The sequence below is a fragment of the Heptranchias perlo genome, chromosome 14 (assembly GCF_035084215.1).
Source record: "Heptranchias perlo isolate sHepPer1 chromosome 14, sHepPer1.hap1, whole genome shotgun sequence".
In the NCBI taxonomy this organism is placed as follows: Eukaryota; Metazoa; Chordata; class Chondrichthyes; order Hexanchiformes; family Hexanchidae; genus Heptranchias; species Heptranchias perlo.
In genome coordinates this window covers 2,601,827-2,628,118 of record NC_090338.1, presented here as the reverse complement: position 1 = coordinate 2,628,118, position 26,292 = coordinate 2,601,827, and the positions used below count along the sequence as shown (strand labels likewise).

Below are 26,292 nucleotides of genomic sequence, written 5' to 3'. Positions count from 1 at the left end.
GTTTCTATGTCCTCGTCTCCCTGTCTCCCACAACAGGATTAAGGGTAATGGGAAGGGGGTCCGTCACCTATTATTACACCAGGGCCTTGTTACGCTGCTGTGAATCCCACAATCCCACGAAAATCCTGATTTGTTCCTGCCTCACTGTCTCTGAGTCGATCTGCCAGTAGACTCTTCCCCCATTTATCAATATCGCTAATATTTAGGATCAGGTGACTATCGGGTAGAGTAACTCTCCCCTTTAATGGTTTTCGGCCTCCCAGAGCTCACGCACGCACTGACTGACTGGTCTCTCCATTTCTAGCTGTATATGGTGAGGACCATGTTGGAGTCGCTCATTGCTGACAAGAGTGGATCTAAGAAGACCCTACGCAGCAGCCTAGATGGTCCCATCGTGGTCGCCATCGAGGACTTTCACAAACAGTCTTTCTTCTACACCCACCTCTTGAACTTCAGCGGTAAGTGGGACTCAGTACCTCTCCTCCAACCATTAATGAAACGCACATCCACATCGTAACACAGACTTGCCGTTATACATGTCTTATCGTGTCTCCAGAACCTCAAAGGTGCTTCAGAGTTAAGAGCAGCCACTGCTGTAATGTGGGAAAATGCTGCTTCCATTTCTTCACAAGATATCACCAGAATAATCAGGTCAAACAAAAGCGAAATACTGCGAAAGCTGGAAATCTGAAATAAAGACAGAAAATGCTGGAAATACTCAGCAGGTCAGGCAGCATCTGTGGGGAAAGAAACAGAGTTAACGTTTCAGGCCGAATTCCTTTCATCAGAACTAGAAGATGTTAAAGAGTTAACAGCTTTTAAGCAAATACAGAGCCAGGGAAAGCGGGGAGGGTGGAAGGGGGGGAAAAGGAAAGAACAAAGGGGAAGGTCTACGATCGGGTGGAGGGCAGGAGTGATTAAATCCGAAACATGAGGGAAGGAATTGAAGTGAAATTTGGGACTTAACCTGAACGATCAGGTTGTCTGTTTTTGGTGGTGTTGGTTAAGGGGGGAATGTTGACTGGGACACTGGGAGAACATACAGAAGATGAAGGCTGGTCAATCGAGCCGGGCCCATAAAACCACCAGGTCCTAAGCATCAAGATTTACAAAAACCCACCAGCAGTCATGTGATCTCCTGGGCGAGAAACCCAAGGCCAATTTAGGGAGAAAAAAAAATCTGGAAAATTCCTCTCTGACCCCCCCCTTAAGTAATCAAAACCAGCCCAGGAGCCCAGGTGAGTTATATCACTTCTTATTCCACCTACATTTTGTAGGCGGTGATCTCCTCCCAGGCCAGGAACTGTCCAGCTCCCCTTCTGAAGGTTTGCAGTGAATCAGCAAAAATGCAGTCAATACACGAGCTGGCAACTTGTCCCATTGGTCGACTCTCCTCTGGGTAAAGAGGAACCACCTGACATCTAACCTCGTCCTATCCTGGCAACTTACACACATGGTCCTGACTGATCTAACTACAGTAATCCATCAATATGAACCCAGTCCAGCCCCCTCATTATTATTTTATTCATTTGAAGGTTAAGGGGTGATCTAATTGAGGTGCTGAAGATGATTAAAGGATTTGATAGGATCGATAGAGAGAAACTATTTCCTCCGGTGGGGGGAGTCCAGGACAAGGGGGGCACAACCTTAAAATTAGAGCCAGGCCGTTCAGGGGTGATGTCAGGAAGCACTTCTTCACACAAAGGGGAGCAGAAATCTGGATCTCGTCCCCCTCCAAAAGGCTTTGGATGCTGGGGGTCAGTTGGAACTTTCAAGACTGAAATGGATAGATTTTTGTTGTTTGAGGGTATCGAGGGATATGGAACCAAGGCTGGTAAATGGAATTGAGATGCAGATCAGCCACGATCTGATTGAATGGCTGAACAGGCTCGAGGGGCTGAATGGCCTCCTCCTGTTCCTATGTAACAAATCCTGAATATTGAACTATCAATAGAACCAATTGAGAAGATTCACCATGTTTGATTTCCGATTATATGCGGTCTTTTTCTGTAACGTATTATTGTATCCGAGGGATAACTAAACGGGAATTTAATTGTCAAAAGCGTGAGAGATGAATTTCTAAACATTTTTTATTTAATTTGATTTGAATCTGAAAACTATTCAACAAATTATAGAAAAGGAAATCTTATCAGTCGGATTTTTTTTTGTACTGTCACTTAGAAACAAGATGGTTACCATGGTAACCTCGTAACCACCCAGTCTATAAAACACTCTTAAACTCACAACTGGATTTCTTTGATGAAGAATCCTGCCTGTGTGACGATTTATGTAACATCTGTGAAAAGGAGAGAAAAACAAATAAAGCAGAATGATTTTCAAAATGGAAAATTCTGGAAGTCCCAGGTCGTCTTTCAGGTCTTGAGTACAACTCAATATCTGGAGAAAACTGCTGACCGCATGCTGGGAACTGCAGTGATGCCCCCGATTCAGAGTTAGGTTACTCATCGCTCAGTGCAGATTGTCCTCGTTCCCAGGGCTGGAGAATTTTAGCTATGGGGAAAGACTGGATAGGCTGGGGTTGTTTTCCTTGGAACAGAGGAGGCTAAGGGGAGACTTGATTGAGGTGTACAAAATGTTAAAGGACCTAGATAGAGTGGATAGGAAGGATCTATTTCCCTTAGCGGAGAGGTCAATAACCAGGGGGCATCGATTTAAAGTAATTGGTAGAAGGATTAGAGGGGAGCTGAGGAGAATTTTTCACCCAGAGGGTGGTGGGGGTCTGGAACTCACTGCCTGAGAGGGTGGGAGAGGCAGAAACCCTCAACTCATTTAAAAAGTAGCTGGATGTGCACCTGAAGAGCCGTAACCTACAGGGCTACGGACCAAGTGCTGGAAAGTGGGATTAGGCTCAGTGGCTCATTTTCAGCCGGCACGGACACGATGGGCCGAGTGGCCTCTTCTGTGCCGTTAAATTTTCTACGATTCTATGATTACTGACCAATACTTCATAAAATGTACAAACAAAAACATTATGGGGTAGAAATTTGTACGCGTTGTGACAGTTTTTCAGGCGTAAAATGGTTGCAAAGCATAACAATCTGTGCAGCCTTCGGGCCCACTACTAAATTCGTGGGTCACATTTTTTAGGCTCCTGGGCAGCCACCTAAAACAAGCATTAGGCCCCTTATCAACATATTCAATGGGCTGTGGGAGGGGATTAAATGGGTGGGGAGAGTCCGTGATAGGGGAGAGTGTACATGGGCTGTGGGGGGAGATTAAATGGGTGGGGAGAGTCCATGATGGGGGAGAGTGTACATGGGCTGTGGGGGGAGATTAAATGGGTGGGGAGAGTCCATGAGAGGGGAGAGTGTACATGGGCTGTGGGAGGGGATTAAATGGGTGGGGAGAGTCCATGATGGGGGAGAGTGTACATGGGCTGTGGGGGGAGATTAAATGGGTGGGGAGAGTCCATGATGGGGGAGAGTGTACATGAGCTGTGGGGGGAGATTAAATGGGTGGGTAGAGTCCATGATAGGGGAGAGTGTACATGGGCTGTGGGGGGAGATTAAATGGGTGGGTAGAGTCCATGATAGGGGAGAGTGTACATGGGCTGTGGGAGGAGATTAAATGGGTGGGTAGAGTCCATGATAGGGGAGAGTGTACATGGGCTGTGGGGGGAGATTAAATGGGTGGGGAGAGTCCATGATAGGGGAGAGTGTACATGGGCTGTGGGGGGAGATTAAATGGGTGGGTAGAGTCCATGATAGGGGAGAGTGTACATGGGCTGTGGGAGGAGATTAAATGGGTGGGTAGAGTCCATGATAGGGGAGAGTGTACATGGGCTGTGGGGGGAGATTAAATGGGTGGGGAGAGTCCATGATAGGGGAGAGTGTACATGGGCTGTGGGAGGAGATTAAATGGTGGGTGGAGTCTATGTTAGGACAGGGTTTACACGGACTGTGGGAGGAGTGGGACTGGTGAGCTGAATGGCGTTTTCTCATTCTATCCTGTTCTTGTGTTCTCGAGGAGGATTAAATCAAGCTCTAGTCTACGTGCTATGCTTCAGCTGATGTTGTTCTTGTTTCAGAGTCCCTCCAGCAGTGTTGTGACCTGTCCCAGCTCTGGTTCAGAGAGTTCTTCCTGGAACTGACCATGGGCAGGAGGATCCAGTTCCCCATCGAGATGTCAATGCCGTGGATTCTGACTGACCATATTCTGGAGACGAAAGAGCCGTCCATGATGGAGTAATGTTTCATTCCTACCTTCTAGTGTTTGGGTTTCCTGTGAATCACTGTGTGGGGAAGAGTTCCCTGCTCGCTTCTTGTAACACGATAATCTCGAACTATTCCTCTCCTTGGTGTTTCTGACGAAATCGTAAACACGGTCACTCAAAACACTGCACAGAGGAAATCTTCAAGATCTCCGATCTCACCAGGAATCTGAAATTGACCAGTTTTGGACATCCCACAATTTAAAGACAGATTCGAACAAGGGATCTTATTTTGCTTTCTTTTAGGGCAATATTCCTTGACATACAAAAATTTCTTAAATAGAACTCAAACAAATTTGTTGTGTCTTTTCCAATACTTTTGTTCAATGATGAATGTTGAGCGGTTTGGTTCACCCAATCATTGCAATGTTGGGTAATGTGTTAAGTCGGTTAGTGACAGGTTAGCTCATGGAGAGGGAGTGGGCTGAACTATATCAGTTTCAGGATTCTATCTGAATCTTGATCCGATTTGGGGCCCTTGAAATCTGGCACTAATTTAGCGTCTGGCTCAGAGTCTACACAAGGAGCATGGTTTTTTTATCTTCAGGCTTTTCCCTTGGAGAACAGTGTGAGATAGTGGGAGGATTCGCAGGCTGATTAACAGCCTGACAGGCCGTGACGTGAATGCTCCTTCCATGGTCATGATCATCCTTATACCGGCTGATAGGGGGGTTAGTCCTTTACTGGGGGAGGGTTTTCTGGGCTCCCACAACCCATACGATGAGGAGGGGCCACCCACACCCACCAGACATCAGAATCCCGCTGGATGTCAACCAAGAATTCAGAGCTGGAGCTCCGGTCTCCACTCCCCGGGACCGTCTGGAGCTCCGGTCTCCACTCCCCGGGACTGTCTGGAGCTCCGGTCTCCGTTCCCCGGGACTGTCTGGAGCTCCGGTCTCCACGCCCCGGGACCGTCTGGAGCTCCGGTCTCCACTCCCCGGGACCGTCTGGAGCTCCGGTCTCCACTCCCCGGGACCGTCTGGAGCTCCGGTCTCCACTCCCCGGGACCGTCTGGAGCTCCGGTCTCCACGCCCCGGGACCGTCTGGAGCTCCGGTCTCCGCTCCCCGGGACTGTCTGGAGCTCCGGTCTCCACGCCCCGGGACTGTCTGGAGCTCCGGTCTCCACGCCCCGGGACCGTCTGGAGCTCCGGTCTCCACTCCCCGGGACCGTCTGGAGCTCCGGTCTCCACGCCCCGGGACTGTCTGGAGCTCCGGTCTCCACTCCCCGGGACCGTCTGGAGCTCCGGTCTCCACTCCCCGGGACCGTCTGGAGCTCCGGTCTCCGCTCCCCGGGACCGTCTGGAGCTCCGGTCTCCGCTCCCCGGGACCGTCTGGAGCTCCGGTCTCCGCTCCCCGGGACCGTCTGGAGCTCCGGTCTCCGCTCCCCGGGACCGTCTGGAGCTCCGGTCTCCGCTCCCCGGGACCGTCTGGAGCTCCGGTCTCCGCTCCCCGGGACCGTCTGGAGCTCCGGTCTCCGCTCCCCGGGACCGTCTGGAGCTCCGGTCTCCACGCCCCGGGACCGTCTGGAGCTCCGGTCTCCACGCCCCGGGACCGTCTGGAGCTCCGGTCTCCACTCCCCGGGACCGTCTGGAGCTCCGGTCTCCACTCCCCGGGACCGTCTGGAGCTCCGGTCTCCACTCCCCGGGACCGTCTGGAGCTCCGGTCTCCACTCCCCGGGACCGTCTGGAGCTCCGGTCTCCGCTCCCCGGGACCGTCTGGAGCTCCGGTCTCCGCTCCCCGGGACCGTCTGGAGCTCCGGTCTCCGCTCCCCGGGACCGTCTGGAGCTCCGGTCTCCGCTCCCCGGGACCATCTGGAGCTCCGGTCTCCGCTCCCCGGGACTGTCTGGAGCTCCGGTCTCCGCTCCCCAGGACCGTCTGGAGCTCCGGTCTCCACTCCCCGGGACCGTCTGGAGCTCCGGTCTCCGTTCCCCGGGACCGACTGGAGCTCCGGCCTCCGTTCCCCGGGACCGTCTGGAGCTCCGGTCTCCACGCCCCGGGACTGTCTGGAGCTCCGGTCTCCACGCCCCGGGACCGTCTGGAGCTCCGGTCTCCACTCCCCGGGACCGTCTGGAGCTCCGGTCTCCACGCCCCGGGACTGTCTGGAGCTCCGGTCTCCGCTCCCCGGGACCGTCTGGAGCTCCGGTCTCCGCTCCCCTGGACCGTCTGGAGCTCCGGTCTCCGCTCCCCGGGACCGTCTGGAGCTCCGGTCTCCACTCCCCGGGACCGTCTGGAGCTCCGGTCTCCGCTCCCCGGGACCGTCTGGAGCTCCGGTCTCCGCTCCCCGGGACCGTCTGGAGCTCCGGTCTCCGCTCCCCGGGACCGTCTGGAGCTCCGGTCTCCGCTCCCCGGGACCGTCTGGAGCTCCGGTCTCCGCTCCCCGGGACCGTCTGGAGCTCCGGTCTCCGCTCCCCGGGACCGTCTGGAGCTCCGGTCTCCGCTCCCCGGGACCGTCTGGAGCTCCGGTCTCCGCTCCCCGGGACCGTCTGGAGCTCCGGTCTCCACTCCCCGGGACCGTCTGGAGCTCCGGTCTCCGTTCCCCGGGACCGTCTGGAGCTCCGGCCTCCGTTCCCCGGGACCGTCTGGAGCTCCGGTCTCCACTCCCCGGCCGGCTCCAGGACAATCAGTGTTTTTAGGTTTTGGTTGAGGGATGGATATTGACCAGGAGACCAGGGGGGAACTCCCCTGCTCTTCATTGAATAGTGGCCATGGGATCTTTTACATCCACCTGAGAGGGCAGACGGGGCCTCGGTTTAACGTCTCATCCGAAAGACGGCGCCTCCGACAACAGTGCACATAACGCCATAAAAAGGTCAACAGCATTTTAGGTTTTATAAGTAGAGGTGTGGAGTACAAGAGCAAAGAGGAAATGATAAATTTGTACAAGGCAATGGTTGGGCCACAGTTGGAGCACTGTGTGCGGTCCTGGGTGCCCCATTTTATGTTTTGCTCGATGGACCTCCAGCGGCAGGTGATGCTCTGCAGAATGTTCCCCTCAGGTCATGAATTGGGTTGGGTAGAGTCTGTGATAGGGTGGATTGGACATAGTCTGATGAGGGGGTCATCTTGTTTATCCTGATGGCCTCCCATTCCGTGTTCCTTGTGGTAGAATTGAGTTACGTTGAGGCAGAAATTATTTGACTCCTTACCAATAGGATCAGGCGCTGAGCATCAACACAGAGGAAGAGAATTGGTCAAAATACAACCAAAAACCAACATTTCTAATTCCTCCGTTGACTTTCCCATTTCTAGATACGTTTTGTACCCGCTGGATCTGTACAATGACAGTGCATACTACACGCTGACAAAATTCAAGAAGCAGTTCCTGTACGATGAAATCGAAGCCGAGGTGAGTGAACTTTTAGTTCACTGTTTGATGCTTTTTTTCCAGAACAAGCCCGTCCAGTGTGGCACTGAGACGGACTGATCAGCAAGATCCCAGCACTGATCCCTGTTCCGTGCTGAGTTAGCCGATCCCAGTCACGCCAGCCGTGAGACTCCACAATTGACCTCAGCATCTCCAGACCAGTGAGCAGAAGATTGGCTGCAGCACTGGGTACAGTTCTGGGCACCGCACCTTGGAAAGGATATACTGGCCTTGGAGGGAGTGCAGCGCAGATTCACCAGAATGTTACCAGGCTCCAAGGGTTAGATTATGAGGAGAGATCACATAAACTAGGCTTGTATTCCCCGGAATATAGAAGGTTAAGGGGAGATTTGATTGAGGTTTTTAGGATTTTGAAAGGAATTGATTGGGTAGAGAGAGAGAAACTTTTTCAGCCGGTGGGGGAGTCTAGGACAAGGGGACATAACCTTAAAATCAGAGCCAGGCCATTCAGGAGAGAAGTTTGGAAACACTTCTTCACACAAAGGGTGGGAGAAGTGTGGAACTCACTCCCACTAAAAGCAGTAGATGCTACTCAATTAATAATTTTAAATCTGAGGTCGATGGATTTTTGCTAACCGAGGGTATTCAGGGATATGGAGCCGAGGCGGGTGGATGGAGTTGGGATACAGATCAGCCATGATCTCACTGAATGGTGGAACAGGCTCGAGGGGCTGAATGGTCTCCTCTGGGCGTCCCAGTCCGCGTCAATGCATTGGGAATGTGGGTGCCCAGCAAGCTCCCATTGCCCATGGTTACTGTGCGGGGAAGCACTGCGCAAAGTGTCCCACCTCCTTACTTTATCTGGTTGTTTTCCAGGTGAACCTCTGCTTCGACCAGTTTGTTTACAAGTTGGCAGATCAAATCTTTGCTTATTACAAGGCCATGGCGGGCAGGTACAGTAGGACCTCTTTCCCTCTCTGATGTCGTCACCCACTCAATAGCCACTTGTGATGATGTGTTCCATGTTGTAAAAATTCTTTCGCTTTCTGCTGCTGGCACAAACCTTAAGTTTTTGTCCTTTTATATGTCGCTCTTACGATGGCCTCTGGGTTTCGTTTCGAGCTACAGTTAGGAATAAACTCATGTCTGTAACCTCTAAAGACACAAATGAATTTACAGTCGTGACCCTTATATATTTCCTTCTTCTTCAAAGTGTATTATTGGATAAAAGATTCCGGGCAGAATGCAAGAACTATGGCGTCATCATCCCATACCCGCCATCCAATCGTTACGAGACTTTACTGAAACAAAGACACGTCCAGGTACTGTGTGTGGGGAGGTGTATCTCCAGGTACTGTGTGTGGGGAGGTGTATCTCCAGGTACAGTGTGTGGGGAGGTGTATCTCCAGGTACTGTGTGTGGGGAGGTGTATCTCCAGGTACTGTGTGTGGGGAGGTGTATCTCCAGGTACAGTGTGTGGGGAGGTGTATCTCCAGGTACTGTGTGTGGGGAGGTGTATCTCCAGGTACTGTGTGTGGAGAGGTGTATCTCCAGGTACTGTGTGTGGGGAGGTGTATCTCCAGGTACTGTGTGTGGAGAGGTGTATCTCCAGGTACTGTGTGTGGGGAGGTGTAACTCCAGGTACTGTGTGTGGGGAGGTGTATCTCCAGGTACTGTGTGTGGAGAGGTGTATCTCCAGGTACAGTGTGTGGGGAGGTGTATCTCCAGGTACTGTGTGTGGGGAGGTGTATCTCCAGGTACTGTGTGTGGAGAGGTGTATCTCCAGGTACTGTGTGTGGGGAGGTGTATCTCCAGGTACAGTGTGTGGGGAGGTGTATCTCCAGGTACTGTGTGTGGGGAGGTGTATCTCCAGGTACTGTGTGTGGAGAGGTGTATCTCCAGGTACTGTGTGTGGGGAGGTGTATCTCCAGGTACAGTGTGTGGGGAGGTGTATCTCCAGGTACTGTGTGTGGGGAGGTGTATCTCCAGGTACTGTGTGTGGGGAGGTGTATCTCCAGGTACTGTGTGTGGAGAGGTGTATCTCCAGGTACAGTGTGTGGGGAGGTGTATCTCCAGGTACAGTGTGTGGGGAGGTGTATCTCCAGGTACAGTGTGTGGGGAGGTGTATCTCCAGGTACTGTGTGTGGGGAGGTGTATCTCCAGGTACAGTGTGTGGGGAGGTGTATCTCCAGGTACTGTGTGTGGGGAGGTGTATCTCCAGGTACTGTGTGTGGGGAGGTGTATCTCCAGGTACTGTGTGTGGGGAGGTGTATCTCCAGGTACTGTGTGTGGGGAGGTGTATCTCCAGGTACTGTGTGTGGGGAGGTGTATCTCCAGGTACTGTGTGTGGGGAGGTGTATCTCCAGGTACTGTGTGTGGGGAGGTGTATCTCCAGGTACTGTGTGTGGGGAGGTGTATCTCCAGGTACTGTGTGTGGGGAGGTGTATCTCCAGTTACTGTGTATGGGGAGGTGTATCTCCAGGTACTGTGTGTGGGGAGGTGTAACTCCAGGTACAGTGTGTGGGGAGGTGTATCTCCAGGTACTGTGTGTGGGGAGGTGTATCTCCAGGTACTGTGTGTGGGGAGGTGTAACTCCAGGTACTGTGTGTGGGGAGGTGTAACTCCAGGTACTGTGTGTGGGGAGGTGTATCTCCAGGTACTGTGTGTGGGGAGGTGTATCTCCAGGTACAGTGTGTGGGGAGGTGTATCTCCAGGTACAGTGTGTGGGGAGGTGTATCTCCAGGTCCTGTGTGTGGGGAGGTGTATCTCCAGGTCCTGTGTGTGGGGAGGTGTATCTCCAGGTACAGTGTGTGGGGAGGTGTATCTCCAGGTACTGTGTGTGGGGAGGTGTATCTCCAGGTACTGTGTGTGGGGAGGTGTATCTCCAGGTACTGTGTGTGGGGAGGTGTATCTCCAGGTACTGTGTGTGGGGAGGTGTATCTCCAGGTACAGTGTGTGGGGAGGTGTATCTCCAGGTACAGTGTGTGGGGAGGTGTAACTCCAGGTACTGTGTGTGGGGAGGTGTATCTCCAGGTACTGTGTGTGGGGAGGTGTATCTCCAGGTACAGTGTGTGGGGAGGTGTATCTCCAGGTACAGTGTGTGGGGAGGTGTATCTCCAGGTCCTGTGTGTGGGGAGGTGTATCTCCAGGTACTGTGTGTGGGGAGGTGTATCTCCAGGTACTGTGTGTGGGGAGGTGTATCTCCAGGTACAGTGTGTGGGGAGGTGTATCTCCAGGTACTGTGTGTGGGGAGGTGTATCTCCAGGTCCTGTGTGTGGGGAGGTGTATCTCCAGGTACTGTGTGTGGGGAGGTGTATCTCCAGGTACTGTGTGTGGGGAGGTGTATCTCCAGGTACAGTGTGTGGGGAGGTGTATCTCCAGGTACTGTGTGTGGGGAGGTGTATCTCCAGGTACTGTGTGTGGGGAGGTGTATCTCCAGGTCCTGTGTGTGGGGAGGTGTATCTCCAGGTACTGTGTGTGGGGAGGTGTATCTCCAGGTACAGTGTGTGGGGAGGTGTATCTCCAGGTACAGTGTGTGGAGAGGTGTATCTCCAGGTACTGTGTGTGGGGAGGTGTATCTCCAGGTACTGTGTGTGGGGAGGTGTATCTCCAGGTACTGTGTGTGGGGAGGTGTATCTCCAGGTACTGTGTGTGGGGAGGTGTATCTCCAGGTACTGTGTGTGGGGAGGTGTATCTCCAGGTACTGTGTGTGGGGAGGTGTATCTCCAGGTACTGTGTGTGGGGAGGTGTATCTCCAGGTACTGTGTGTGGGGAGGTGTATCTCCAGGTACTGTGTGTGGGGAGGTGTATCTCCAGGTACTGTGTGTGGGGAGGTGTATCTCCAGGTACTGTGTGTGGAGAGGTGTATCTCCAGGTACTGTGTGTGGGGAGGTGTATCTCCAGGGAAATGGCTGCCCCAATGGCTCAGTGAGTATTTACACTGCCCGGTGTGGAACTGAGCTTCACAGACTGACAAAGTTCAGGCTTGATTCCTGACCTGTGACCTCCGCCAGCATAGGGATAACTGCCCTCCTTCCGTGCTGCCAAGAAAGGGATAAAATCGGCCAGGGTTCCTGATCCAGATTCCCATCCGCTGAGTCCCACTGGAAGGAGTGGGTCTGGAGGACTGGATCACAAGACGCAGCGATTACTTTCTCTCTATATGTTCTCAGGAAGTTTTTTTTTCAAAATTCATTCTCGGGATGTGGGCATCGCTGGCAAGGCCGGCATTTATTGCCCATCCCTCGTTACCCTGAGAAGGAAGTGGTGCTGGGCCTTCTTCTTGAGGCTAAATTAGTGAACAAGCCAGAGGGCAGTTAAGAGTCAACCAGGTTGGTGTGGGGACTGGAGTCACCTATAGGCCCAGACCGGGTAAGGACGGCAGGTTTCCTTCCCTAAAGGACATCAGTGAACCAGTTGGGTTTTTACGACAATCCGACAGTTTCAGGGTCACTTTTACTGATCCCAGATTATTATTTCCAGATTTATTTTGAACTCACATTCTCTGGATTATTAGTCCAGTGATGTCACCCCTACACCACCGGACCCCTCTCTGCGTAAGGAAACACCTGCCCAAGGCCAGCTCGTTTATGGGATGAGGAATATTACGGGTCTTGTTGTGAATCAGAAACTGTCTTGTTCACGGTCACTTTTTGTAGCTGTTTATTTTCACAGTGGGGATTTGAACTCACAACCTCGATCTTGCTGGCTCAGGCCCATAACCACCAGGCTACCGACTGTCCTCTGTTGTCAGTTAGCCCGGGGACAGGCACTTCCTGCGCTCACGCTGGTTGAATGGACACGTGGGTGAGGTCCCAAAGGTCCTTTTCTACAAGAGGGACTGTCGCCCTGTGAGGACTCGGCGCCTTTCGAGAAAGGGCGGATAATGTTGGGACAATGCACGGTCTGATGGGCTGGGGTTTAACCTGTCGATGTCTCTGCAGCTCTTGGGGAGGTCCATTGACCTGAACAGGCTCATCACGCAGAGAATTTCAGCCGCCATGTACAAATCACTGGACCACGCCATCAGCAGGTTCGAGAGTGAGGACTTGACGTCTGTTGTGGTGAGAAGATCAACTTCATCGAGCTGGGAGATAAAGTGGGGGGAGGGACAGGGAGGGCTGATGTGTTCCAGTGTTATGGTAGACGCAACAGGGGTCTAGAGGGTGGCACTGTGCAAAATTAGCAGGTAAATGCTTAATGTGTGAGGCGTTAATAAGCTTAGTTCCCATTGATTAACAACTTAAAGCGAAGAAATTTCCCACACACCCTTTCAGTGTTCAAACTCTAATAATTTGCAGGGCTACCGGGAAAGAGCAGGGGGAGTGGGACGAATTTGACAGCTCTTTCAAAGAGCCGGCACAGGCACGATGGGGCGAATGGCCTCCTTCTGTGCTGTATCATTATATGATTCCACTGCACCCTGTGATTTCCTGCACACCCTTTCAGTGTTTGAAAACTAATACCGCATCCTGTGAGGTCAGTCGAAGTTTAATTGCTCTCAGATGCAGGTCAGGACCCAGGATGAACTGCGTGGAATCCTTTCTATACAAGTCCCAACTCAAGTCAGTCAGAGGCTACAGATATTCTGACTCCTATATCACTTCGAGGGGTTTAAATTCCTGAGGCATTGGGACCGATTCTGGGAAAGGCGGGACCTGTACAAGCTGGACGGGTTACACCCAAGCAGAACCGGAACCAATATCCTCGCGGGGGCATTTGTTGTTCTGTTGGGGAGGGTTTAAACTAGTATGGCAGGGGGATGGGAACCAAAGGGCAGGTACAGATAGGACAAATTCAGACCAGGAAACGGGAAGCAGAAAAGCAGTTAGTGACGTAGTTAGCGACTCAGAAAGGCAAAAGAAGCAAAGGTTAAATAGTGTTCAGCACAGGAATTTGACGGGGTTAAAGGAGATATACTTCAATGCAAGGAGTATTACAAACAAAGCAGATGAGCTAAGGGCACAGATAGACACATGGCAGCATGATATCATTACTATAACGGAAACCTGGCTTAAAGAGGGGGATAATTGGCAGCTCAATATCCCTGGATATAGAGTTTTCAGGCAGGATAGAGTGGGTGATAAAAAAGGAGGTGGGGGGTAGCATTATTGGTTAAAGAATCAATTGCAGTTGTGAGAAGGGATGAAATGCTAAATGGATCATCAATCAAGGCCATATGGGTTGAGCTAAGAAATAAAAAAGGGGCAGTCACACGACTAGGAGTGAACTATAGACCCCCGAATAGCGAAAGGGAGATAGAAACATTTTTTTTAGGAGAGGAGCAGATGAAATTGTGAAGCAGGGGGAGGGGGAAGAAACGGGTTTTTGATGAAACTCTCTGCTCTTCCTCCCCCCACAGGAACTCGAATGGCTGTTTGAGGTAAATCGCCTCACTCACCGCCTCCTCTCCAAACACATGACCCTGGACAGCTTCGACGCCATGTTCAGAGAGGCCAATCACAACGTCTCTGCTCCTTACGGACGAATCACACTTCACGTCTTCTGGGAACTCAACTTCGACTTTCTGCCCAATTACTGCTACAACGGATCAACCAATCGGTTAGTGTCGCCCATTCGCCGGGGCGGGGGGGGTGGGGAGGGGATTCTTTTTGTTATTCCCCCCCCCACCGCGTTCCAAATCCAGGAGGCTCTTGGTGACCTCTCCAACTCTCTGTACGTGATTGTGTCCATTGTCACTTTGGAAAGACTGCAGAGCAGGAGGATGGAGGTTTCTCATCCTGTCACCTTGACGACACTCCTGCGATGTAGAAATATAGAAGTTACAGCTCGGAAACAGGCCATTCGGCCCAACCAGTCTGTGTCTGCATTTACCCTCCACACCAGCAAATAGTCCTGATCACATTCCCCCTCCCTGTTCCCATTCCCTTCAATCCCTTTTCCTTCATCCCCCCCCTCTCCAATCTAATCTACAATATTGACACAGTTTCTGCCTCAACCACTGACCCTGGGAGTGAATTCCACGGCCTCACAACTCTCTCTCTGTGAAGAGGTTTCTCCTGCCGTCTGTTCTAAATCTCTTAAATTAAACAGACTGGTGAAATGGGCAGATACCTGGCAGATGCAATACAGGCAGAAATCAGGAATTGAGACACGACAGATTAACCCTCTCAGTCCAATCATTGTGGATTTTCAAAAGGCATTTGATAAAGTTCCACATAACAGACTTGTTCAGAAAATAGAAGCACATGGGATGAAAGGGTCGGAGGTAACTTGGGGACGTAGTTGGCTGCGGGATAGGAGGCAGAGAGTGGTGGTGAACGGATGTTTTTCTGATTGGAGAGAAGTACGCAGTGGGGTCCCCCAGGGGTCAGAATTAGGACCACTGCTTTTCTTGTTCTATATAAATGACCTGGACTTGGGTATAGGGAGTACAAGTTCAAAGTTTGCGGATGATACAAAACTTGGTAACGTAGTAAATATTGAGGAGGATAATCACAGACTTCAGGAGGACAGAGGCAGACTGGTGAAATGGGCAGGTACAATTTAATGCGGATAAGTGTGAAGCGATGTACTTTGGGAGGAACAACATGGAGATGCAGTATAATCTAAATGGTGCTATTTTGATGGGGTGCAAGAGCAGAGGGATCTGGGGGGGCATATTCACAAATCTTTGAAGGTGGCAGGGCAAGTTGATAAGACGGTTAAGAAAGCGTGTGAGATACTTGCCTTTGTAAATAGGGGTGTTCAATACAAAAACAAGGAAGTTATGTTAAACCTTTACAAATCACTGGATAGCCCTCGGCTGGAGTATTGTGTCCATTTCTGGGCACCACGCTTTAGGGAGCATGTCAAGGCCTTGGAGAGGGAGCAGAGGAGATTTACTAGAATGGTACCAGGGATGAGGGACTTCCGTTATGTGGAGAGACTGGAGAAGCTGGGATTATTCTCCTTAGAACAGAATGGGAATCAGGGAGAAAACTCTCCAATGGCTGGAGTCATATCTAGCACAAAGGAAGATGGTAGTGGTTGTTGGAGGCCAATCATCTCAGCCCCAGGGCGTTGCTGCAGGAGTTCCTCAGGGCAGTGTCCTAGGCCCAACCATCTTCAGCTGCTTCATCAATGACCTTCCCTCCATCATAAGGCCAGAAATGGGGATGTTTGCTGATGATTGCACAGTGTTCAGTTCCATTCGCAACCCCTCAGATAATGAAGCAGTCCGTGCCCGCATGCAGCAAGACCTGGACAACATCCAGGCTTGGGCTGATAAGTGGCAAGTAACATTCATGCCAGACAAGTGCCAGGCAATGACCATCTCCAATAAGAGAGAGTCTAACCACCTCCCCTTGACATTCAACAGCATTACCATCTCCGAATCCCCCACCATCAACATCCTGTGGGTCACCATTGACCAGAAACTTAACTGGACCAGCCACATAAATACTGTGGCTACAAGAGTAGGTCAGAGGCTGGGTATTCTGTGGCGAGTGACTCACCTCCTGACTCCCCAAAGCCTTTCCACCATCTACAAGGCACAAGTCAGGAGTGTGATGGAATACTCTCCACTTGCCTGGATGAGTGCAGCTCCAACAACACTCAAGAAGCTCGACACCATCCAAGATAAAGCAGCCCGCTTGATTGGCACCCCATCCACCACCCTAAACGTTCACTCCCTTCACCACCGGCGCACTGTGGCTGCAGTGTGCACCATCCACAGGATGCACTACAGCAACTCGCCAAGGCTTCTTCAACAGCACCTCCCAAACCCGCGACCTCTACCACCTAGAAGGACAAGGGCAGCAGGCACATGGGAACAACACCACCTGCACGTTCCCCTCCAAGTCACACACCATCCCGACTTGGAAATATATCGCCGTTCCTTCATCGTCGCTGGGTCAAAATCCTGGAACTCCCTTCCTAACAGCACTGTGGGAGAACCTTCACCTCACGGACTGCAGCGGTTCAAGAAGGCGGCTCACCACCACCTTCTCAAGGGCAATTAGGGATGGGCAATAAATGCCGGCCTCGCCAGCGATGCCCACATCCCGTGAACGAATAAAAAAAAACAGAAAACGTTAAGGGGAGACCTAATAGAGGTTTTAAAATCATGAGGGGTTTTGATGGAGCAAGTAGGGAGAAACTGTTTCCTCTGATAAGTGAATCAGTAACCAGAGGTCATAGATTTAAAATAATTGGCAAAAGAACAATAGGGGAAATGAGGAGAAATGTTTTCACACACGGGGTTAATAAGATCTGGAACGCACTCCCTGAAAGGGTGGTGGAATCAGATTCCATAGGAACTTTCAAAAGGCAATTGGACATGTGTCACAGTAGAGGAGTGTAGGAGGAGGAGGAGTCTAGAGGAAGAGTCTAGAGGAGTATAGAAAGTGCAGGGGTGAAATTAAAAAGGAAATTAGGAAAGCAAAGAGTGGGGATGAAAAAATACTGACAAGTAAAATCAAGGAAAACCAAAGATGTTTTATAAATGCATTAAGAGCAAGAGGATAACTAAGGAAAGAGTAGGGCCTATTAGAAACCAAAAAGGGAACCTGTGTGTGGAGGCGGAAGATGTGGGTACGGTTCTTAATGAATAATTTGCATCTGTCTTCACAAAGGAGAGGGATGATGCAGAGATTGTAGTTAAGTAGGAGGAGTGTGAAATATTGGATGGGATAAACATAGTGAGAGAGGAAATATTAAAGGATTTAGCATCTTTGAAAGTAGATAAATCACCAGGCCCGGATGAAATGTATCCCAGGCTGTTAAGAGAAACAAGGGAGGAAATAGTGGAGGCTCTGACCATCATTTTCCAATCCTCACTGGATACAGGCGCGGTGCCGGAGGATTGGAGGACTGCTAACGTTGTACCATTGTTTAAAAAGGGAGTGAGGGATAGACCGAGTAATGACAGGCCAGTCAGTCTAACCTCGGTGGTGGGCAAATTATTGGAAACTATTCTGAGGGACAGGATAAACCGTCATTTAGAAAGGCACGGACTAATCAAGGACAGTCAGCGTGGATGGTATCAGGTTAAAAGAAAAAGCATACAACATGGCAAAGATTACTGGTAAGCCCGAAGATTGGGAAAACTTTAAAAACCAGCAAAGGATGACTGAAAGAATAATAAAGAGGGAGAAAATAAATTATGAGAGTAAACTAGCAAGAAATATAAAAACTGACAGTAAAAGCATCTACTAGTATATAAAAAGGAAGAGGGTAGCTAAAGTAAACATTGGTCCCTTGGAGGATGAGACTGGGGAAATAATAATGGAAAACAAGGAAATTGCAGAGGAATTGAACAGATATTTTGTATCTGTCTTCACAGTAGAAGACACTAATAATATACCAATAATAGTAGAAAATCAAGGGGCAAAGGGGAGGGAGGAACTAAAAACAATCACTATCACTATAGAAAAAGTACTAGGTAAACTAATGGGTCTAAAGGCTGACAAGTCCCCTGGACCTGATGGCTTGCATCCGAGGGTCTTAAAGGAAGTGGCTACAGAGATAGTGGATGCATTGGTTGTAATCTTCCAGAATTCACTAGATTCTGGAAAGGTCCCAGCGGATTGGAAAACCGCAAACGTAACACCCCTATTCAAGAAGGGCGTGAGACAGAAAGCAGGTAACTATAGACCAGTTAGCCTAACATCTGTCACTGGGAAAATGCTAGAATCTATTATTAAGGAAGTAGTAGCAGGACATTTGGAGACTCAAAATACAATCAAGGAGAGTCAACATGGTTTTATGAAGGGGAAATCGCGTCTGACAAATTTATTAGAGTTCTTTGAGGAAGTAATGGGCAGGGTGGATAAAGGGGAACCAATGGATGCAGTATATTTGGATTTCCAAAAGGCATTCGATAAGGTGCCACATAAAACATTACTGCACAAGATAAGAGCTCATGGTATTGGGGGTAATATATTGGCATGGATAGAGGATTGGCTAACTAACAGAAAACAAAGAGTCGGGATAAAAGGGTCATTTTCAAAATGGCAATCTGTAACTAATGGGGTGCTGCAGGGCTCAGTGCTGGGGCCTCAACTATTTACAATATATATCAATGACTTGGATGAAGGAACAGAGTGTCTTGTGGCCAAATTTGCTGATGATACAAAGATAGGTGGAAAAGCAAGTTGTGATGAGGACACAAAGTGTCTGCAAAGGGATATTGAGAGGTTAAGCGAATGGGCAAAAATTTGGCAGATGGAATATAATGTGGGAAAATGTGAAGTCATCCACTTTGGGAGGAAAAATAAAAAAGCAAAATATTATTTGAATGGAGAAATACGACAAAATGCTGCAGTACAGAGGGATCTGGGTGTCCTCGTACATAAAATACAAAAAGTCAACATACAGGTGCAGCAGGTAATCCGGAAGGTAAACAGAATATTGGCCTTTATTTCTAGGGGGATGGAGTATAAAAGCTGGGAAGTCATGCTACAACTGTACAGAGTGCTGGTGAGACCACACCTGCAGTACTGCGTACAGTTCAGGTGTTTTTATTTAAGGAAGGACATACTTGCATTGGAGGCAGTTCAGAGAAGGTTCACTCGGTTGATTCCGGGTATGGAATCAACCGAGCGGCTACAGGGCATTCTCAAGGGGGAAGGTGAGCAGGCAGAGGTCGTGGTCCACATTGGGACCAACAACATAGGTAGGAAGGGAGATGAGGTCCTGCATCAAGAATTTAGGGAGCTAGGTAGCAGATTAAAGAGCAGGACCTCAAAGGTTGTAATCTCTGGATTACTCCCAGTGCCACGGGCTAGTGAGTATAGAAATAGGAGGATAGAACAGATGAATGCGTGGCTAAAGAGTTGGTGCAGGAGGGAGGGTTTCAGTTTCCTGGATCACTGGGCCTGCTTCTGGGGAAGGTGGGACTTGTACAAGTCAGACGGGTTGCACCTGAACCAGAGCGGGACAAATATCCTTGCGGGGAGGTTTGCTAGCACTGTTGGGGGGGGTTTAAACTGACTTGGCAGGGGGATGGGATACAGAGTGGAGCTACAATAGGGGGTGATGTGCAGCCAAATATAGAGAAAAAAACAAGTCAGCTTGGAAGACAGGGCAAATATGTGAGGGCAAGGCTGGATGGCATCTATTTTAATGCAAGGAGTCTTGCGAATAAGGTGGATGAACTGAAGGTGTTGATAAACACATGGGAGTATGATATTGTTGCTGTCACAGAGACATGGTTGAGGGAGGGGCAAGACTGGCAGCTCAATATTCCGGGGTACAGAATCTTCAGGCGAGACAGAGGGGGAGGTATAAGAGGAGGGGGGGTCGCAATATTAATTAAAGAATCAATTACTGCCATAAGGAGGGATGATATATTAGCAGGTTCCTCTAATGAGGCCATATGGGTGGAGCTTAAAAACAAAAAGGGGGCAAGCACTTTGATGGGAGTGTACTATAGGCCCCCAAACAGTCAGGGGGAGATAGAGGAACAGATATGTAGGCAAATCTCAGAAAATTGTGCAAATAATAGGGTAATAATCGTGGGGGATTTCAACTTCCCCAATATTAACTGGGATACTCAGAGTGTAAAAGGCTTAGAGGGTACAAAATTCTTAACGTGCATCCAGGAGAGCTTTTTGAGCCAGCATGCAGAAAGTCCTACAAGAGAGGGGGCGGTACTGGGCCTAATTCTAGGGAATGTGGCCGGCCAAGTGGAAGAAGTGCTAGTAGGTGAGCACTTTGGTGACAGTGACCATAATTCGGTGAGATTTAAGGTGGTCATGGAAAAGGACAGGGAGGGGCCGGAAATAAAGGTTCTAAATTGGGGGAAGGTCGATTTTAATAGGATAAGGCAGGATCTGGCCAAAATGGACTGGGATCAGCTGCTTGTAGGAAAATCCGCATCGGAGCAATGGGAGTCTTTCAGAAGGGAGATTGAGACCATACAATGGCAACATGTTCCCGTAAAGGTCAAGGGTGGTTCCAAGAACTTCAGGGAACCTTGGATGTCAGGGGATATACGAGAATTGATTAGGGAAAAAAGGAGGGCTTTTGGCAGATACAAAAGGCTAAAGACGGAGGAAGCCCTAGAGGAGTACAAAAAGTGCAGGGGGATACTTAAAAAAGAAATTAGGAGATCAAGGAGGGGCCATGAAATAACACTGGCGAGCAAAATAAAGGAAAATCCTAAGATGTTTTATAAGTATATTTAGGGTAAGAGGATGACTAGGGAAAAAATAGGGCCCATTAGGGACAAAAATGGCAATCTGTGTGTGGAGCCGGCAGATGTAGGAGGGGTTCTAAATGAATTTTTTGCATCTGTTTTCACTATGGAGAAGGACGATGTAGACATAGAAATACGGCAGGGGGACTGTGATATACTCGAACATATTAACATCGAGCGGGAAGAGGTATTGGCGGTTTTAGCAGGCCTAAAAATGGATAAATCCCCAGGCCCGGGCGAAATGTATCCCAGGCTACTGTGTGAGGCAAAGGAGGAGATTGCGGGGGCTCTGACACATATATTCAGAACCTCTCTGGCCACAGGGGATGTGCCAGAGGACTGGAGAACCGCTAATGTAGTACCATTATTCAAGAAGGGGAGTAGGGAAAAACCGGGGAACTACAGGCCAGTGAGCCTAACATCAGTGGTAGGAAAATTATTGGAAAAAATTCTGAAGGACAAAATTAGTCTCCACTTGGAGAAGCAAGGATTAATCAGGGATAGTCAACATGGCTTTGTCAAGGGAAGATCATGTCTGACTAATTTGATTGAATTTTTTGAGGGGGTGACTAGGCGTGTGGATGAGGGTAACGCAGTGGATGTGGTATACATGGATTTCAGTAAGGCCTTCGATAAAGTCCCCCACAGGAGACTGGTCAAGAAGGTACGAGCCCATGGAATCCAGGGTGCCTTGGCACTTTGGATACAAAACTGGCTTAGTGGCAGAAGGCAGAGGGTGATGGTCGAAGGTTGTTTTTGTGACTGGAAGCCTGTGGCCAGTGGGGTACCACAGGGATCTGTGCTGGGGCCCTTGCTGTTTGTGGTCTACATTAATGACTTGGATATGAATGTAAAAGGTATGATCAGTAAGTTTGCTGATGATACAAAAATTGGTAGGGTGGTAAATAGCGAGGAGGATAGCCTCAGTCTGCAGGACGATATAGATGGGTTGGTCAGATGGGCGGAACAGTGGCAAATGGAATTTAACCCGGAAAAGTGCGAGGTGATGCACTTTGGAGGGACTAACAAGGCAAGGGAATACACAATGAATGGGAGGACCCTAGGCAAGACAGAGGGTCAGAGGGATCTTGGTGTGCAAGTTCACAGATCCCTGAAGGCGGCGGAACAGGTAGATAAGGTGGTAAAGAAGGCATATGGGATACTTGCCTTTATTAGCCGAGGCATAGAATATAAGAGCAAGGAGGTTATGATGGAGCTGTATAAAACACTGGTTAGGCCACAGCTGGAGTACTGTGTGCAGTTCTGGTCGCCACACTACAGGAAGGATGTGATCGCTTTGGAGAGGGTGCAGAGGAGATTCACCAGGATGTTACCAGGGCTGGAGCGCTTCAGCTATGAAGAGAGACTGGGAAGATTGGGTTTGTTTTCCTTGGAGCAGAGGAGGCTGAGGGGGGACATGATTGAGGTGTACAAAATTATGAGGGGCACAGATAGGATGGATACTAAGGAGCTTTTTCCCTTTGTTGAGGTTTCTATAACAAGGGGACATAGATTCAAGGTAAAAGGCAGGAGGTTTAGAGGGGATTTGAGAAAGAACTTTTTCACCCAGAGGGTGGTTGGAGTCTGGAACTCACTGCCTGAAAGGGTTGTGGAGGCAGGAACCCTCACAACATTCAAGAAGCATTTGGATGAGCACTTGAAATGCCATAGCATACAAGGCTACGGACCAAATGCTGGAATATGGGATTAGAGTAGACAGAGCTTGATGGCCGGCGCGGACACGATGGGCCGAAGGGCCTCTATCCGTGCTGTATAACTCTATGACTCTATGACTCTATGAAAGATTGAACAGGTTGGGTCTATACTCATTGGAGTTTAGAAGAATGAGAGGAGATCATATTGAAACATACAAGATTCTGAGGGGACTCGATAGGGTAGATGCTGAGAGGATGTTACCCCTCATGGGGGAATCTAAAACTAGGGGACATAGTCTCAGAATAAGGGGTCGCCCGTTTAAGATGGATATGAGGAGGAATTTCTTCTCCCAGAGGGTCGTGAATCTTTGGAATTCTTTACCCCAAAAAGCTGTGGAGGCTGAGTCATTGAATACATTCAAAGCTGAGTTAGACAAATTCTTGATCAGCAAGGGAGTCAAAGGATCTGGGGACAAGCCGGGAAAGTGGAGTTGAGGTAAAAATCAGATCACCCATGATCTCATTGAATGGCGGAGCATGCTCGAGGGGCCGAATGGCCTACTCCTGCTCCTATCTCTTATGGTCTTATGATTTGTTAAAGGAAGGTCGTGTCAGACTAACTTGATTGAATTTTTCGAGGAGGTAACAAGGAGGGTCGATGAAGGCAACACATTTGATGTAGTCTACATGGATTTTCGCAAGGCTTTTGACAAGGTTCCACATGGCTGGTCAGAAAAGTAAAAGCCCATGGGATCCAAGGGAGAGTGGCAAGTTGGATCCAAAATTGGCTCAGTGGCAGGAAGCAAAGGGTAATGGTCGACGGGTGTTTTTGTGACTGGAATGCTTTCCTTTATTAGCCGAGGCATAGAATATAAGAGCAGGGAGGTTATGCTAGAATTGTATAAAACACTAATTAGGCCACAGCTTGAGAAATGCGTACAGTTCTGGTCACCACATTACTGGAAGGATGTAATTGCACTGGAGAGGGTACAGAGGAGATTTACAAGGATGTTGCCAGGACTGGAGAATTTTAGCTATGAGAAAAGATTGGATAGGCTGGGGTTGTTTTCTTTGGAACAGAGGAGGCTGAGGGGAGATTTAATTGAGGTGTACAAAATTATGTGGGGCCCAGATAGAATGGAAAGGAAGGACCTATTTCCCTTAGTAGAGAGGTCAATAAACAGGGGGCATAGATTTAAAGTGATTGGTAGAAGGGTTAGAGGGGAGCTGAGGAAAAATGTTTTCATCCAGAGGGTGGTGGGGGTCTGGAACTCACTGCCTGAGAGGGCGGTAGAGGCAGAAACCCTCAAGTCATTTAAAAAGTACCTGGATGTGCACCTGAAGAGCCGTAACCTACAGGGCTACGGACCAAGTGCTGGAAAGTGGGATTGGGCCGGATAGCTCTTTTCCGGCCGGCACGGACACGATGGGCCGAGTGGCCTCCTTCTGCGCTGTAAATTTCTATGATTCTACTTGAAGAGGATGAATTTGCAGGGGCTATGGGGAAAGAGCACGGGAATGGGACTAAATTGGATAGCTCTTTCAATGAGCCGGCACAGGCACGATGGGCCGAATGGCCTCCTTCTATGTGGTAAGATTCTTTGATTGTATCCTGTGATATAATCCTGAATCTATTGTTCGTCGTTCTTGACCCCTCAACTACTGGAAACAGTCTGCTTCTATCCACCCACCCCCATCCTTTCATAGTTTTAAACACTTCTATCACATCGTCATGGTTACCTGCTCAAACCTCCATGAGACTTGACTCGAGTCCCCCCCCGATGACTCTCACAATTGGACAAAGCCTGCTGGAGTGAGATACCGGAGCAGGTACTGTTCATCAGGCAGTAACCGAGCAAGGGGTGAACAGGAGACCGGGGGGGTGAGAGGGGATGAGTATTTGGTTGTGTTCAGATGTGCTCATTAAATTGGGAGACAGCTTTGTAGAAAAATTGGAAAATAAATGAGGTGGTTATATTGGATAACCCCCAAAACTGGGCGCGGGGGTCTCAGTGCCCGATTAACCTGCTCTCGGTCGTTGAGACACTTAATATTCGTGCTGCCTGGTGATTTATCTGATTTTTAAAATTTTTTTTATTCGTTCATGGGATGTGGGCGTCGCTGGCGAGGCCGGCATTTATTGCCCATCCCTAATTGCCCTCGAGAAGGTGGTGGTGAGCCGCCTTCTTGAACCGCTGCAGTCCGTGTGGTGAAGGTTCTCCCACAGTGCTGTTAGGAAGGGAGTTCCAGGATTTTGACCCAGCGACAATGAAGGAACGGCGATATATTTCCAAGTCGGGATGGTGTGTGACTTGGAGGGGAACGTGCAGGTGGTGTTGTTCCCATGTGCCTGCTGCCCTTGTCCTTCTAGGTGGTAGAGGTCGTGGGTTTGGGAGGTGCTGTCGAAGAAGCCTTGGCGAGTTGCTGCAGTGCATCCTGTGGATGGTACACACTGCAGCCACAGTGCGCCGGTGGTGAAGGGAGTGAATGTTTAGGGTGGTGGATGGGGTGCCAATCAAGCGGGCTGCTTTATCTTGGATGGTGTCGAGCTTCTTGAGTGTTGTTGGAGCTGCACTCATCCAGGCAAGTGGAGAGTATTCCATCACACTCCTGACTTGTGCCTTGTAGATGGCGGAAAGGCTTTGGGGAGTCAGGAGGTGAGTCACTCGCCGCTGCGTCCGGCCAGCGCTGCCTGCACTGTGAGTGGCTGCTCACCGGCAGGGGGTCTGGATATCGCCAGTGACGAGCACCTCTTAAAGGCAGCCTGCACCTCTTAAGGGGGCGGTGCACTGTGGCTGCAGGAAGTGGTGGAGTCAATGGTGAGGTGACTCTGTGCTGCGATACAGTGCAGCACGGTGATGGTGGGAACTCTGGAATTTTTAATGAGCAACAACTGGGCTGCTCAACGTTTGCGGGACTCTGATATTTGCAAAATCTAAGAGACGGGTCAGCACGGAGTCTGAACGGAGATCAGACATCGCACACGTAAAACACAGAGGCAGGTCCCGTCCCTATGTTTACACACTGATGAGTTATGTTAAAACATTGAATAAAGGTTGCGCACCACTAAATCCCACATCCTCCAATCTGCACACCAGACCTCACCAATCTCCTGATCTGATTTTGTACCAGGCCTGTGAGAGAGCATGCACCAAGGTTCTCTGCTGATGCACGAGAGGCCTTGGTGCAAGAGGTGGACAGAAGGAGGGACATCCTATATCCAAAGTGGGGGCAAGAGGCCCTCCAGACATACGCTCCCGAGGTAGTAGGGGATGAAGTCAATGCCAGGCGCTCAGCACCATGAACATGGACGCAGTGCAGGAAGAAGTTCAATGCTTTGACTCGAGTGGTCAAGGTGAGTGAGGTCAACTGTCAAGTGGCATCGCCTACCAACTGCACCACTAGTCTCACCCACTGCTCTACACACCACACCCCCATCACCCACACACCAATAAACTCTTTCAATCAGTATTCAACCCTTCAAATCACATGCTGCATCTCACCCTCACACATTACCACTCTGGCAAGCCGCACTCACAGGCCACGCACACTGGCAGCTATTCAACCATGACAGGAACATCACTCAAACATCCTGCAGGACACTCACCGACACACGTCCCGCTTTCTTGCAGGAGAAGGTGGCGCATCACAGGAGGCAGCGAGTGGCAGTGGCTCCATGGAACCTGAACCTGCCGTCCTCTGTCAGGGTGACAGCACTCCTGTCCCACCCCTGCCACTCTGCCAGTGCCCTTGCTGTTGCCTGTCAGCGAGCCAGCCGGCCCACTCCCTGTAGAGTATTGAAACTTTATTATAGCAACATAGGAAGATAGGGACAGGAGGAGGCCATTTAACTGCTCGAGCCTGTTCCGCCATTCAGTGAGATCATGGCTGATCTGTGATCTAACTCCATATACCCGCCTTAGCCTCACATCCCTTAATA

The 26,292-nt window shown here is 49.9% G+C and overlaps 1 protein-coding gene across 3 annotated transcripts in view; it reads left to right on the top strand.

The window, feature by feature from the left end:
* Window positions 1-26,292, top strand: part of cyfip2 (cytoplasmic FMR1 interacting protein 2) — a 174,092-nt gene that overhangs the window by 83,656 nt on the left and 64,144 nt on the right. For all 3 annotated transcript variants that reach the window (XM_067995942.1, XM_067995943.1, XM_067995941.1), the window contains exons 16-22: window positions 305-458; window positions 4,049-4,205; window positions 7,481-7,577; window positions 8,433-8,509; window positions 8,770-8,878; window positions 12,500-12,619; window positions 13,918-14,117. In XM_067995942.1, the coding sequence (XP_067852043.1) occupies window positions 305-458; window positions 4,049-4,205; window positions 7,481-7,577; window positions 8,433-8,509; window positions 8,770-8,878; window positions 12,500-12,619; window positions 13,918-14,117 (914 nt within the window). The remainder of the gene's footprint in view (window positions 1-304; window positions 459-4,048; window positions 4,206-7,480; window positions 7,578-8,432; window positions 8,510-8,769; window positions 8,879-12,499; window positions 12,620-13,917; window positions 14,118-26,292) is intronic.